This window comes from Eptesicus fuscus, chromosome 7 (genome assembly GCF_027574615.1).
Source record: "Eptesicus fuscus isolate TK198812 chromosome 7, DD_ASM_mEF_20220401, whole genome shotgun sequence".
Classification (NCBI taxonomy): domain Eukaryota; kingdom Metazoa; phylum Chordata; class Mammalia; order Chiroptera; family Vespertilionidae; genus Eptesicus; species Eptesicus fuscus.
This window is the reverse complement of record NC_072479.1, coordinates 41655443-41668726: the sequence shown is the minus strand read 5'-3', so window position 1 is coordinate 41668726 and position 13284 is coordinate 41655443. Positions and strand designations below refer to the sequence as shown.

Genomic DNA, 13284 nt, shown 5'->3' with positions numbered 1-13284 from the left:
AATTGAACCTGGGACCCTTCAGACTGCAGGCTGATGCTCTATCTACTGAGGCAAACCAGCTAGGGCCTATTATAATTTTTTAAAACCTTGCAGAGAAAAAAAATCTGCCATTACCTTTACTTTAAAAAATGTGAATATAGATGAAGAGTAAATTCATGGAAGTATAGTTGCTGAGTCAAATGTTCACATCTAAAAAAATTTTGTTTTTAAAGTTTATTGTTGAGATTAGTACAGATGTCCCTCTTTTTTCCTCCCATAGGTCCCTTCCACCCGGTTCCCACCCCACCCCAGGCCCTCGCCACCCTATTGTCTGTGTTCATAGATAATGCATACATGCATATAAGGTCTTTGTCTAATCTCTTCCCGCACACACCCCCCTCTGCCACACTCCCTTTCCTACTGAGAATTGTCAGTTTGTTCCATTTCCATGCCCCTGATTCTATTATATTCACCAGTTTATTCTGTTTATCAGATTTTTTTATTCATTTGATTTTTAGATTCAGTTGTTGATAGATATGTATTTGTTGTTCATAATTTTATCTTTACCTTTTTCTTCTTCTTCCTCTTCTTAAAGAATACCCTTCAGCATTTCATATAATAATGGTTTGGTGGTGATGAACTCCTTTAGCTTTTTCTTGTCTGTGAAGCTCTTTATCTGACCTTCAATTCTAAATGATAGCTTTGCTGGGTAGAGTAAACTTGGTTGTAGGTTCTTGCTAATCATTACTTTCAATATTTCTTGCCACTCTCTTCTGGCCTGCAAAGTTTCTGTTGAGAAATCAGCTGGATGACTGTTGTATGGGTACTCCCTTGTAGGTAACTAACTGTTTTTCTCTTGCTGCTTTTAAGATTCTCTCTTTGTCTTTTGCCCTTGGCATTTTAATTATGATGTGTCTTGGTGTGGTCCTCTTTGGATTCCTCTTGTTTGGGGTTCTTTGTGCTTCCTGGACTTGTAAGTCTATTTCTTTCACCAGGTAGGGGAAGTTTTCTGTAATTATTTCTTCAAATAGGTTTTCAATATCTTGCTCTCTCTCTTATCCTTCTGTCACCCCCATAATTTGGATGTTGGTACACTTGAAGTTGTCCCAGAGGCTCCTTACACTATCTTCATATTTTTGGATTCTTTTTTCTTTTTGCTTTTCTGGTTGGGTGTTTTCTGCTTCCTCATATTTCACATAATTTACTTCATTCTTGGGATCCTGTAGTCACTGTTGAATCCCTGTATATTACTCTTTATTTCAGTCTGTATGCTTAATTTCTGACTGGTCCTTTTCCTTTTTTTGGCATTCTCACTAAGATCCTTGAAGGTCTCACTAAGTTCCTCGGAGGTTTCTAGAAGATTCTTTTTTTTTTTTTTAATATATTTTATTGATTTTTTACAGAGAGGAAGGGTGAGGGATAGAGAGTCAGAAACATCGATCAGCTGCCTCTTGCACATCCCCCACTGGGGATGTGCCCGCAACCAAGGTACATGCCCTTGACCGGAATCGAACCTGGGACCCTTGAGTCCGCAGGCCGACGCTCTATCCACTGAGCCAAACCGGTTTCGGCTAGAAGATTCTTGAGTAACCTTATAACTGTGGTTTTGAACTCTATATCCAGTAGTTTGCTTTCTTCCATTTCTTTCATTTGTGACATGTTTCTTTGTCTCCAAATTTTGGCTGCTTCCCTGTGTTTGTTTCTATGTATTGGGTAGTTGCTAAGTCTCCTTGAGTTGAGAGTGGCCTTGTGTAGTAGGTGTCCTATAGGGCCCAGTGCCTCCCCAATCACCTGAGATGGACACTCTTGGTGCACCCCTTTGTGGGCTGTGTGCACAGTCTTGTTGTAGTTGAGCCTTGATTGCTGTTGGTGTCAGTGGGAGGAATTGACCTCCAGGCCAATTGGCTGTGGGGACCAGCTGCAACTACAGTGGGAGAGCTCCTGTGTAGGAGACACCCTTATGGGGCAGGGCTTGCTTCAGTGGGGCTTTGGTGCTTACTGAGTCTGCCCCTGAGTGTGTCACTTGTGGATGTGAAGAGTTGTAATCTGGTATGGTCTCACACTGACCACTGTGTAAACTGGTTCTTGGGTCTCCAGGGAGGTGCAAAGTCAGCCACTGCCTGGGGCCACCCAGCAGGAGCTACAGAGAGATCTGCCGATTCCTCTTCTTTGTATCGGGTTTGGAAGTGTTCATGAAAGGCCCAGCTGTGAAGCAAGGCAGGCTGGTGCTGGTGCCAGCCTTGGGCCTTTTATTGATAGCTTTGGGGCTCTCTGCAGCTGTTTGACAGGTTTTAGGCTGTGAAAGGACAGGCCATTCATATGCAAAAGCCGCTGCGCACAGATTGGGTGGGGTTGTAAATTGGATGGGGCGGGGTCTCAGGGAATCACCAGAGTGGAGCAAACAGAAATGGCTGCCAATCAGCCCTGCACTGGGAGGTCCCAGCATGAAAACAATGACCACTTCGAGCACCTCTGTCTGGAAGAAAGCTGCCCCAGTGGTCCTGCCCCAATGCCAGACAGTCCAGTTTCTTCCCGTATGTGTCTGGGTCCCCCAGAGCCTTGCCTGGCACTGGAGCTCAGAGGAAGTGGGAGCTTGTAAATTCAGTTTGTGGTGCCGGCTTTTTAAGAGGAGCAGCTGGGTCTCCAGCAGCCTGTGTGTCACTCAGCCCCAATCCGCACTGGTTTTTACAGCCCGTAGTTCTTAAGGCCCATAGAGACTTCTTTCCCCAGCTCTGGGACCCTGGGCTGGGGTTCTGGTGTGGGGCTGGAACTCCTTGCTCCTTCCGGGTGGCCTCTGCAGAGGCGATCTCCCTCCCGATTAAAAAAGCGGCATACCCGGGTGCCAGCCCAGGCCGTTCCTCACCTCTGTACCTCCTACCAGTCTCAGTGTGCTTTCTTCTTTTTTTTTTTTTTAAATCAACCAAGTGTCGTTTTTTTTTTAAATATATTTTATTGATTTTTTACAGAGAGGAAGAGAGAGGGATAGACAGTTAGAAACATCGATGATAGAGAAACATCGATCAGCTGCCTCCTGCACACCCCCCACTGGGGATGTGCCTGCAACCAAGGTACATGCCCTTGACCGGAATCGAACCCAGGACCCTTCAGTCCGCAGGCGGACGCTCTATCCACTGAGCCAAACCGGTTTCGGCTGTGCTTTCTTCTTTACCTCTCTAGTTGTAGTACTTCCACTCCTGCGGTTCTGAATGATAGTTGTTCTGTATTTTAGTTATAATTTTGATGTGGTTGTGGGAGGCAGCAAGTACAGGTGTTTACCTATGCCACCATCTTGGTTCTCCCCTTCACATCTAAAAATTTTAATAAAGCCCTGCCAGTGTGTCTCGGTAGTTAGAGCGTCACCCCAAGCACTGGAGGATCTCTCTCAAGTTTGATGGTCAAGGGCACATACCTGGGTTGCAGGCTTGAGCCCCTGGTTGGGCTGCATGTGAGAGGCAACCAATCGATGAGCCTCTCTCACATCGATGTTTCTCTCTTTCTCTCCCCCGCCCCTCCACTCTCCCTCCATTCTACTCTCTAAAAATCAATGGAAAAAATATCCTTAGGTAAGAATTAACAACAACAAAATTTTTTAAATTAAAATTTTAATAGAAACTAACAAATAACCATTCAAAAAAAATCACACCTAACTTACATAAAAATTTTATTTCCTCACATATACCCCAGAGCTGTGTATTATTATTCTTAATTTTTACCAATTTGATAGTAAAAAAATTTATCTTCTTTTTAATTTGATTTTCTTTCATAAATGAATGGAATTGATCATCTTTTCATATAAATATTAGCTATTTGTTTTTATTTTTGCGTATGTGTCTTTGTGTAGTTTTTTGGGTTCTATGAAAAGTTTTACATGACTATAATTAGATCATCTTTTCTTATAGTTTCTGCATTTCATGTCTTACTTAGAAATTAGAGTTGATTATTTGATGTATCATAATGCTCTCCAGGTCCATCCATGCTGTCGCTCAGGGAAAGATTTCCTTCTTTTTTACAGTCAAGTAGTATTCCATTGTATAAATGTACCACAGCTTTTTTTATCCACTCATCTACTGATGGACAAATACCATCTGATTTGACTCATATGTGAAATCTAATGAACAAAATAAACTAACAAACAAAATAGAAACAAACTCATAGAGAACAGACTGACAACTGTCAGAGGGGATGGAAGTTGCCAGGCTGGGTGAAAAAGATGAAAGGATTAAGCAAAACAAACAAACAAACTGATAGACAACAGAAAAAGGAATTGGGGTTGCCAAATTTAGCAAATCAAAATACAAGGTTTTGTTACATTTTTATTTTTGATTTAAAAAAATGAGTAATATTTTAGTAAAAGTAAGTCCAATACAATATTTGGGACATATTTATTTTAAAAAAACAACATTAGAAAGAGTTTTCTTTTCTCATTTTAAGGTTATTTTTAAGAATTTAGGTGTTTTAGAGCATTCATGGTTGTTTTGATTTTTTTTAAAATTAAGTTTTTGAGCCATCTGGACTTCCTTTCCTCCCTCCCTCCCTCCCTCCCTCCCTCCCTCCCTCCCTCCCTCCCTCCCTCCCTCCCTTCCTTCCTTCCTTCCTTCCTTCCTTCCTTCCTTCTCTTCCTTCCTTCCTTCCTTCCTTTTTTTGTGTGGGAGGAATGAGATGGGGAGCCAATGCTTTTTTCTCCAAATGACCACTATTATTCCAACATAGTTTATCAAATAATCCATCCTTCCCACACTAATTTCAAATAGTATTGAATTTTCACTGAAAAAATGGAACTATAAAATAAGTAAACAAAGTGAGAACTACTATGAGAATAATCTGTGTCTCAAATAGAAGAATGTATTTTTCCAGTATATTTCTGCTTAAATCTTAAATTGAAGCATTTTGGCCAGAAAACACTTATAGCCCTACTTGCAGTAAATTACCTGGTGATTCAGAGACACCACGAACCCAATTACTCTGAAGAACAGTAATACTTTCTTAAGAAAAGGTCACAGAAATTGCTGAATCAAAATTGCTGTCTACTTTTCGAAATCCTTCACGTCTTTGATGCACTCAGTGGACAGGAAGTCATGCTCCCCGGCGTTCACAGTCACTGACACAGGGACTCTTCCCAAGCAGCCTGCAGAGGTGGGTGGAAGAGGAAAGGGAGGTAATGTAAGAATATCTAGGTTCTCTTTCCATTTTTTTTTTCCAGTGGAAGATCAGCAAAAGATTTATAATTAAAAAAAAAAACATTTTTTTTATATCAAGCTGACTCTAGCATAAAATAGAGTCATTGATTTGCTTTTTTTTTTTAAGGCAAAAAAGTCATAAGCATCCTCCTGGTTTGCAGGTTTGCTATCTATCCTGCCAACGTTGAATGCAAATTTTTCTCTCCAGAAATGGCAGGCTTGGGGCTTCATTTCCTCCATGAAGAACAGGCAAGTGTGAGGAAGAACTCTTATACAATTAAACATTACTACACTCTGAGTTCACCTAACTGGAGAAACTAGTTAAGAAAATGTAAGGATATGTATAACATTTATAGATCCATAATCAGCCTTTCACCTAGAGATAGGAGGCATCTGTAGAGGAAAGCCATGATCTTGATAAAATACTTCCCGAGTTTTTAAAAGCCCTTATCAGAGCGTCATTGCTGGCCTGGAGTGGGCAAAACTGGGCTCATGACAGCAAATCACCATACAAAATACTGCAAAGGATCTCTGTTCTCGTCCCTGTGTTTGTACTGTAATTTATCACAGAACTTGACCCAGCTTCCAGACTAGCTGTTCACGTGCCTTCCTGTGGTCACCTGCAGACAAGCATACCTTCCTCTTCTCTTGGCAAGGTCTTACCACTGCTTCAAGCAGCAGCTAAACACATTGGCTAACTGCTGTCAATAAGGATGGCTCAATTACGCCAAAACCAAACTAATGTTATTATCAACCAATCTTCAACATCTTTTGGTAGAAAAATAGATTTTTAAAAATCATTATGCAGGTCAGATATTTTCCTGAGTTGCATTTTAATCCTCACCCAAGGATATTTTTTTATTGACTTTTAGAGAGAGAGGGAGGGAGAGAGAGAAACACTGATGTGAGAGAGAACATCAATTGGTTGCCTCCCTATGCACCCATAGGTATGTGGCCTTAGGTATGTGCCCTGACCAGGAATTGAACCTACAAGCTTTTGGTTTTGGGGCGACACTCCAACCAACTGAGCAACCCGCCCAAAGCTAATCCAGTCACCTTTTAGAAAGCCCATAACAAAAGTCTTGCTAAAAATAAAAACATTTCATAATACCCACATCAAGGTTTTCTAGATTAGGTATCAATGATTAGCAATTCCTACCTGAAAATTTTCTATGACATAGTCAGCTCTCACCTGTGGCATTTTGATTGAAATTCCTTTATACATTTGAGACTTTTATAGAAAACTTTCAAAGGCTTTCTGAAACCCAGTTCCAAGCAGAGTTATGCAGGAATGAATACATGTCAGGGATCTTTGGTTTTTGTTATAAAATATCATTATGTCACTTCCATGACAGGAATTAAGCTGACAGAAGACTCCTTTCAACCAGTAACATAGAATGCTCCTCAGTTATTTCAGTCTGGAACGGTTGCTCTTCAGTTATTTTCAAAAACCATTTTTGGTATTTAAAAAGCCTTCAGTCAGTTATTCCCAGATGTGAGTAATTATTCGCATCACCTGGGAAGCTGTTTAAAACCTCAGTCTGATTCAGGAGATCTGAGAGCTTGGAAGCAATATTGTAGAAACTCCTCGAATGATTTCACTAGCCAGCTTTGTAAAACTGCTATTAAGGGCTTTTTGAATGTGTTATACAGATTATTTTATGTAAAAATGCACACAGTCTAATTTATTGAGTGTATCCCTAGGAAAAAAGTGTCTTCTTGAGAAATTCACCTCTCTCTCTCTCTCTCTCTCTCTCTCTCTCTCTCTCTCTCTCTCTCTCTCTTAAATAGAATGACAACTGTGTCATCTCTCCTTTTTTTCCTTGGCGCTGGGACATTCAGAAGAAAGTTCCACTTAAGCATAAGGCAGGAGCTTTTCTAAGCCTGGGATTTCTATTTTTTCCCCATCCTAATTGTACTTGCTCTTTACTGTCAATTTAAGGATTGTATTATACTTAAGTCTTTTGTTTTTATTGTTATTTATTTCAGGTTACTTTTAAAAGTTATAAATAATAAACAAGATTTAGAGCAGAAATAGATGGCACCTATTAAAAAGGTTTGGAGAAGCCCTGGCCAGGTAGCTCATTTGGTTAGAGCATCATCCTGATATGCCAAGGTTGTGGGTTCAACCCCCCAAAATCAACCAATGAATGCATAAATAAGTGGAACAATTATGTCATTTGGCTATGTTGCTATAACTGAGGCCTGCCATATGGACTGATATTATGCTTGCAGAATTATTTTATGATTGTGATAATGATGAAGCATTTGTAGACTTTAAAATTAGATTTTATCAAAATACATAAGTGCAAATTCTTATAATGACATCATATATAATTTCTCACAAAAACATGGGTAAAGCTTGACAACTAAAAAAGTTTCCAAGGTTTATTGTATACTTGATATACAATAAATGTACATAATTAACATGTGTATTCTAAGAAGGGTTTAATGAATGATCTAAAGGTTGATAGAATTTAGCAAGATAAAATGAATCAGAAATATGAAGAAAAGAAGACAATGCATTAGGGGTCTGGTTGGCACAAATAAGCCATAGAGTCTTGCTAGAGATGGGCCAAAATTTTAACTTCCTAGCAGCCTACATGAAAAGGAAAATTCTCTGCTCAGATAAGCGAGAAGAACTTGTGATAATAAATCTAGAAGGATTTCTGTTCTCTATAGGATCTCTTGGAGAAAGTACTTTGAAGTAGATTATCTTGTCTCTTGATTGGTACAGTTACCATTATGTGATTGATACTAGTAATTATAGTGCTGTAAGACTTTTCCATGAACTGGATTAGTTTAAGAAATTTTCTAGCCCTAGGTGGTTTGGCTCAGTGGATGGAGGGTCGACCTGTGCAATCAAAGGGTTCCAGGTTCGATTCCAGTCCAGGGCACGAACCTTGGTTGCAGACTCCTCCCCAGCCCAGGCCCTGGTCGGGGCATGTGCAGGAGGCAATCAATTGATGTGTTTCTCTCACATTGATATTTCTCTCTGTCTTTCCCTCTCTCTTTCCCTCTCTTTAAAAATCAATGGAAAAATATTCTCAGGTGAGGATGAAAGAGAGAGAGAAAGAAAGAAATATTTTAGCCCATTAAAAAAATAGGTCACCATTTTCTCTCCCTATTAGCCAATAGAACAGGCTCTGTGGGATGGAAGAAATCTTGTTTGGCAAGACAAAATCAAAGATAATTTTTTTTTTTTAATAATTTTTCTTATTAACTTTATTGAGATAATATTGGTTAATAACATTATATAAATTTCAGATGTGCAGTCTTATAATTTGATATTTGTATAATACAATATTGTGTGCTCATCACCCAAAGTCAAGTTTCTTTCTATTACCATATATTTCATCCCCTTTACCCAATTTTCCCTTCTCCCCACAACCTTCCCCTTTGTGTGTCTTTTTCCTTCACCAGGTTAGGGAAGTTTTCAGCCATTATTCTTCAAACAGATTCTTGACTCTTGTCCTTCTGGTACCCAAATGATGCGGATGTTGTTATCCTTGATGTTGTCACAGAGGTCCCTGAGACTTCCTTTATTTTTTAAAAAAATATTTTTCCTTTTGTTGCTCTGCTTGGATGTTTTCTATTATCTTGTCCTCTAGATTACTGATTCAGTCCTCTGCTTCTTCTAACCTGCTGTTGATTCCTTCTAGTGTATTATTCATTTCAAATATTGTATTCCTCATTTCTGACTAGTTCTTTTTCATGGTTTCTATATCCTTTTTAATGCTTACTATCTATTTGTTTAAGTTCTCACTGAGATCCTCCATTCTTCCCCTAAGGTCCTTGAGCATCTTTATAACCATTGTTTTAAACTCTGCATTTGGTTGCTTCTATTTCATTTCATTGTTTTTCTGGGGATTTCTCTTGTACTTTCATTTGGGGCATATTTCGTTGTCTCCCCATTTGTCTTTCTTTTGTGTTTTTCTTTGTGTATTAGGTAGCTGTGTTATGACTCACAAACTTGTTATGATGACTTTATGATGTAGGTGTCTTGTGGGGCTCAGTGGTGCAATATTCCTCATCACCAGGAATGTCTCTTGTATGGGTTATGTGTGCCCTCCAGTTGTAGTTGAGTCTCGAATGCTATTGGATCATTCATGGGTGGAGTTAACTCTCATGCTGGCTGACTATAAGGTTAGACCTCGATCGCTGTGTATGAGTCTCTCTGCAGGGGCTGCGCCCCAAGGAGAAGTTATTCCCAGCAGGATCTGATGCCTGCCGGAATCCCCCTTTGGATGTGCCACTAATCTGAAGTCAGGGTGGTGAAGCCATTGGTTGTGTTGGTTCTGGGTCCACTTGGGTAAAGTTCCAGTGTAGGTCGATGTCAGACATAATGTGTTACTGGCCTTGGGCTACCTTTCTGGAGCTACTATGTTATTCACTATTTGTGGCTATGTCTACTGTGCCTGGATGTATGTGGAAGGGGCAAAGCTGTGTACAAAGGTCAGCTTCCTCCAGCTCTGAGCCAGGGGCAGATCTATAAAAAATTCCAAGGCTCCCTGAGGTCCACCTCCACCTGTCAGCTACTCTGCCACCCCCTGAGGTTGCCTCCTTCAGAGCCTTCTGAAGAAAAACGATAGAGTGGGCCTAGACTGGACATGACCCACAGATCCTAACACAAGGCACGAACTTGGTAGGGTGGGGCGACCTGGGTCAGGAAGATGGGCCTAGTAGGTCTCCTTTTTGGGGGCAGCTCAATCAGGGGGGAAAGTGGCCCCTACTCCAAAGCCATACCACTCAGTTTCTGCCAGAGTCTCCAACCTAGCTCCCCCAGGAGGGGCACCTGGCAGGTTCAGGTTGGGTGCGGCCAGCTAGCCCTTCGCAGGAGCAAGCTCAGTTGGGCAGAGCCACCAGGACTCAGGAGGACAGATGAAAAGAGTCTCGCATTTGGGGTGGTGCTAGCTGAGCCTGCAGGAGGAGGGCAAGCATGCCACTTCTTACCTGCTCCGTAACCACACAACCTCGGGCCTGTCAGAGTCCACAACAAAAGCCTCCAAGGAAGACACATTCCAAAGGTCCCAGCTCTGAGCGGCACTCCCTTCCCCCTCGGAACTGGGCTCAGCAGGGTTAGGCAACTGATTCTTGGGAGGACAGATCAAAACAGTCTCTCATTGGGGGTGGTGCTGGCCAAGCCTGCTGGTGAGGGGGGGAAGACTGGCCCCTGTTTTAAAGCCACACAGCTCAGTGACTGTCTGAAGGGCCACCTAGTGCTTCTCCAGGAAAAGACCACATCAAAGGTCCCCGTTATGTGCAGCCAACAGACCTTTCTATAGGACTTGAGCTGGGCAGGGTGGTGTTGCCTGGATTAGTGCACTCCCCAAACTGGTGTAAGAATAGGAGTACTCGACCCTGGGAAGATGGCACCTAAGGGCAGTGTGGGATAGGTACTCAGCCCAGGGACCTCAGTGGGTAATCCTCCAGTTCTCTCCTTGGGGACACACCCCAATCTTCTTTTTATGACTCCCATATGACCTGCGTCACCTTCTCTCTACCGGAGCCCCATGTGAATGTCCAAGAGCAAAATCCTGTGCATTGGCCCTTTAAGAGAACACCTGGGTTTCTAGCAGACTGCTTCCTCTTCCAGGTAGACAGAGTCTCAGCTGATTTCCACTGCCAGGTGCTACGCAGACTCCTCTTCTGGGCTCTGGTCCTCTGGGTTGGGGATCCCATCCTGGGGTTGAGACCCCACATTTCTCAGGAGGGACTTTTTGCAGCCGAGATATCCTTCTGGCTTCTTAGCCCCCTGTGGGTGCAGGGGCCAGACCTCTCTGCATCTCCACCCTTCTTACCAGTCTCTATGTGGCTTCTTCTGTAAATCCTTGGTTATAATACTTCTATTCAGCTGTCTTTCCGTTGGTTTTTCAGGTTGATTGCGCTATAATTTAACTGTAAAGCCGGTGTGGCACTGGGAGGAGGTGAGTGTAGCTTCTACCTGTTCCGCAGCCATCTTGGAACCCCCAAGTCTTCACTTTCAATGGTGCTTACTCCCTTTGAGCCAGAAAGCTGGGCTCCGGGTTGTAAAGAGTTTTCAATGCCATGCCAAGGCGGCTGACCACACTTCCTTTCCTCTTTTCCACTGTCTTGCAGACCAGACGACGTGCTCCTGCATCGCACACATGATGAGATTGTCCTCCTGCATTGCTTCCTCTGGCCCCTGGTGACATTTGTGGTGGGCGTTCTCATCGTGGTCCTGACCATCTGTGCCAAGAGCCTGGCCGTCAAGGCCGAAGCCTTGAAGAAGCGCAAGTTCTCTTAGCGGGGAGTAGACGTGTGGAAAGCAAAGCACAGAAGCTGCACCCATTGGCACACATCTACCTGCAGAGCCTGTTTCCGGCGCAGGAGATGGAAGGGGCTGTGAGAGGTCTCAGAGAGGCTCCTCCCTCAATGGCAGCAGCAACAGGCACAACTGGAAGACTTAGAACCTCATAGATAATATTCTATGTGTTGTAGCCATGGCTAAAGGGTCAAGCTCTTAGCTGTATGGAGTAAATTTCAGAAAATCTGATAAAATGTTAATTTTTTTGAAAGTCACAGTGTATAATTGTACAGTGTAGTATACAAATTATTATGATTTATGGTATTTAAAAATATTAAACTAGAGTGGTCTGTGTTCTTTTCTATTTTCTTTTTTATCCTTAAAACACCCGAGTTCAAAAAAAGAGTTCTTCTGCTAGACTAAACTTTGACTTGGAGATGAGGATTCCTGCACAAATCTTGACTTCACCATATAATTCCGTTTCCATTATTAAAGAGTACCATTGGGCTTTTGCTTGAAAAAGGAATACTGCTCTGTTAACTCAGTCTCCAGTCACTTCCATGACTCTTCAACCAGGGACGCTCAAAGATTGGAAAAACATATCCTCTAACACCTGCCTTTGCCTATCCATTACTTTTCATCAGATTTTTTAAAAGAGAGGAACATGATTCTGAACAAGGCCTGTACTAGCTCTTAGAGCACTGCACTCCTCTATTCATCTTGCTCGTGTTTATTTTGGATGGATTTTGTCCTTGTGCAATAGAATGTACATGATATGAAGGACACCTTTCAGCTTAGCCAAATGCTGTTTTCATTTTTTTTTTAAGTCAGAAAAATTACTCAAGACCCATCCAAACATTTTGTTTTGATTTTCTTTGTCCTTGCCTTGATGTTACCAGTATTAAAACAAGAATATTGCTGATGTTGAGTTTGCTTGGACACACCTGGAGATGCAGCCCAGCTCAACATCACGGCTGAGCTTTCTGTGCCTTTATCAAAAGTTCATTGAGGAGACCAGACGGCTTTGAATCTGTTAATAAATTCAAATTCCAAATGTCAATCCCAGGTCTCAGTGAATATCAAACCTACCCTATTTATGTACCAGGTAGAACCAAACCTTTGTTTAGATGAAATGTCACATTTTTAGTGGAGGAACACCTGACAATATAATTTTTTTTTTTTTTGCTTCTAATACTCTTTGGACATGCTTCTAGTAAAATAAAGGCCAATTAGAGGTTAAGGACAAGCTCCCCTCAACTATTTGCTCAGGGTTCTAAGAAAGATGCATGTTAGTGGAATGATGCTTTCCTGACTTTTAGTCCACATACCACAGTTTTCTTAATTTTAGAATGCAAGTAATTGAGAGAGCCATAGTCTTCAGTGGAAGGGTGCTGGCTGAGTCTGGTAATTTTTTCCTAATTCAAGTGTCACAGGTTGCTCTGTGAAAAAGGCCTTGAACGCACTATTTGTGACATCCTTCGAGGCAGCTCCAGTGCCTTGACTTCAATCCCAGTTTTCTGTGGCAGCATCCCTGTTGTCTTAGCAACGCAGCAGACCATGCTGAAGCAGTCACACAAAAATGGGACTCAGAAAATGATCATCTTTGCATCACTTTGTGGGAGATGAAGTCTACTTTATTCATTTTCTTAATACAATAATCTATGATTAATTGATTACAGAGAGTAGACAAAAATAGCACATGGATATACGTTAAGTGTTGGAAAAGGGGGAAATTGATATATATCAATCTGAGTTTTCATCTATCAGTTTGGTACTCACTCATATTAACTAAACGCCTATATTTAGGCCCAAAGAGTACACATAACTGTATTCCATAGGTTGAGTTTTGGAAAAGAGGAG

At 41.6% G+C, this 13284-nt stretch overlaps 1 protein-coding gene across 1 annotated transcript in view; it reads left to right on the top strand.

The window, feature by feature from the left end:
* KCNMB4 (potassium calcium-activated channel subfamily M regulatory beta subunit 4) overlaps positions 1-11778 on the top strand; it is a 62624-nt gene extending 50846 nt beyond the window's left edge. Inside the window, exon 3 of the mRNA XM_008155558.3 lies at positions 11256-11778. Within this exon, the coding sequence (XP_008153780.1) occupies positions 11256-11424 (169 nt within the window). The 3' untranslated portion in view covers positions 11425-11778. The remainder of the gene's footprint in view (positions 1-11255) is intronic.
* Positions 11779-13284: the final 1506 nt, after the last annotated feature.